Here is a 2,288-nt window from a genome sequence, read left to right on the forward strand (position 1 = left end):
TTTTTTTTTATTTCATCTTTTTCTTTTTATTTTATTTGTAATTTTTGTGAAGAATGAAAAATTCCAAAGGTGAAGACTCAAATGATAATGTTCCCAAAATTTCAGGTACTGGTCCTTCTCCTTCTTCTTCTATACCTTATAATAACAATAGAGGAAGTAAAATGGCCAATTCCACATATAATCAGAACTTTATAAATAATAATTCGTCATATAATAAACAGCCAAGTAATTTAGGAGCATCAAATTATCCTTTTATAAATAAGAACTATACAAGTCCAAATAATTATGTTGTAAATAATGTTAATCAAAGTTATATTCCAATGAATTATAATAATGTTAATATGACGCCTAATATTCCATATAACAATAATAATAATTATAATTATGGGACATACCCAAATGTAAATAATAATATGATACATAATAATAATATAAATAATATGGATGTGAAAAATAATTATTCTTATGATAATAATTTAAAAAATGTTAATATGAATGAATATAATTCAATTATGGGTATGAAAAATTATCCAAATGTTCCTCCACCTAATATAAACAATATGATGAATGTTCATCAAAATAATATGCTTGCATATAATAACACAAATAATAACAGTAATAATAGTAATAATAATAATTTTTATATGAATAACAAATTTAATGTTATGAAAAATGTACCTCCACCTCCTCTTCCAAATATTCCTAGTCCTCCTAGCGTTCCAAATAACAGTTATCATTTTAACATGAACAACCAAATGAATAATTTTGCTCCACCATATATTAACTACGATAAAGACATTCATATACCTAAAGGGGAACATGAACACACGATGAACAATAATGAAGACTTGAAAGACGGTAAAAAGAACGAACATGATCGTAAATTTCAAGATAATACTAATAATATCCATAATAAAGGAAATTATAATAATAAAAGTAGTACATGCAATATAAATGTAGATGGTAGAGAAAGATTACAAAATGATTATAATCAAAACTTTATCAATACAGGAGAAAGACCCCAAAATTTTATTAGAGATAGTGATGAAAATAAAAGATTTATTAAATATCCTAAATTAAAACAATTATTAGAATTAAAAAATGATATAATAAAAAAAAGATCAACACCAGCGAGATATATTCGTTGTGATTTAAGAACATTTGATTTGGGTTCTTTAGATACAAAATTTGATGTAATATTAATTGATCCACCATGGAAAGAATATTATGATAGGAAAATGCATAATTTGCATGTATTGAATAATATTAACTTAGATCAAGATTTAAATAATGACATGTATAATGAAAAAGATAAATTCTGGACCTTAGAAGATTTAGCCAATATAGAAATTGAAAAAATAGCAGAAGTACCTTCATTTCTTTTTATATGGTGTGGTGTTACACACCTAGAAGATGCTAGAGTTTTATTAAACAAATGGGGATATCGTAGATGTGAAGATATATGTTGGTTGAAAACAAATATCAATGAAAAAAATAAAAAAAATAAATACTTAAATGAAATAAATAATGAAAATTCCTATTTACAAAGAACTACTGAACATTGTTTAGTAGGTATCAAAGGAGCAGTCAGAAGATCTTATGATATTCATTTAATTCATGCAAATTTAGATACAGATGTTATTATAGCAGAAGAAACAGAACAAAATATATATGATAATAATAAACCAGAAGAATTATATAAAATTATTGAAAAATTCTGTTTAGGAAGAAGGAAAATAGAATTATTTGGAACTAATCGAAATATAAGAAATGGATGGTTAACCTTAGGAAAAAATATTGATACTACATTATTTAATAAAGAAGAATATACAGGTTGGTTTGAAGGTGATATTGCTTGGCCTGAGGCCACTTCATATGTGGGTGGCAAATATATGGGCACGACCAATGAAATAGAAAACCTACGTCCCAAATCTCCTCCAAGAAATAATCCAAACACGTAAAAAAAAAAAAAAAAAAAAAAAGAACAAGGAAATATCTTTCTAATGTACATTATGTTTATATAATTGTTCAACATAACAAAGATAACTATACTATTATATATAAAAGTTTATATGTTTTTTTTTTTTTTTTCTTCTTATTTTTATAACATTTAACTATTTTAAAGTATATCATTTTATTATATAATATATATATATATATATATATTTCTTTTTTCTTGTGTATTATTAAATATATAAATTTCTTCCTTTTTTTTGTTTTATTGTTATATATTCTAAAAAAATACAAATATCGTTTTGTAAAAATTTTTTTTTTTTTTTTTTTTTTTT

The 2,288-nt window shown here is 23.3% G+C and overlaps 1 protein-coding gene across 1 annotated transcript; it reads left to right on the top strand.

Annotated features, from left to right (window-relative positions):
* Window positions 1–53: 53 nt before the first annotated feature.
* PGSY75_1235500 (putative mRNA methyltransferase) lies at window positions 54–1,961 on the top strand (the record flags this gene model as incomplete). The annotated part of the gene is made up of 1 exon (XM_018786928.1): window positions 54–1,961. The coding sequence occupies one exon, from the start codon at window positions 54–56 to the stop codon at window positions 1,959–1,961; it is 1,908 nt and encodes a 635-aa protein (XP_018640793.1).
* Between the last annotated feature and the right edge of the window lie 327 nt (window positions 1,962–2,288).

The sequence above is a fragment of the Plasmodium gaboni genome, chromosome 12, assembly GCF_001602025.1.
Source record: "Plasmodium gaboni strain SY75 chromosome 12, whole genome shotgun sequence".
NCBI lineage: Eukaryota > Apicomplexa > Aconoidasida > Haemosporida > Plasmodiidae > Plasmodium > Plasmodium gaboni.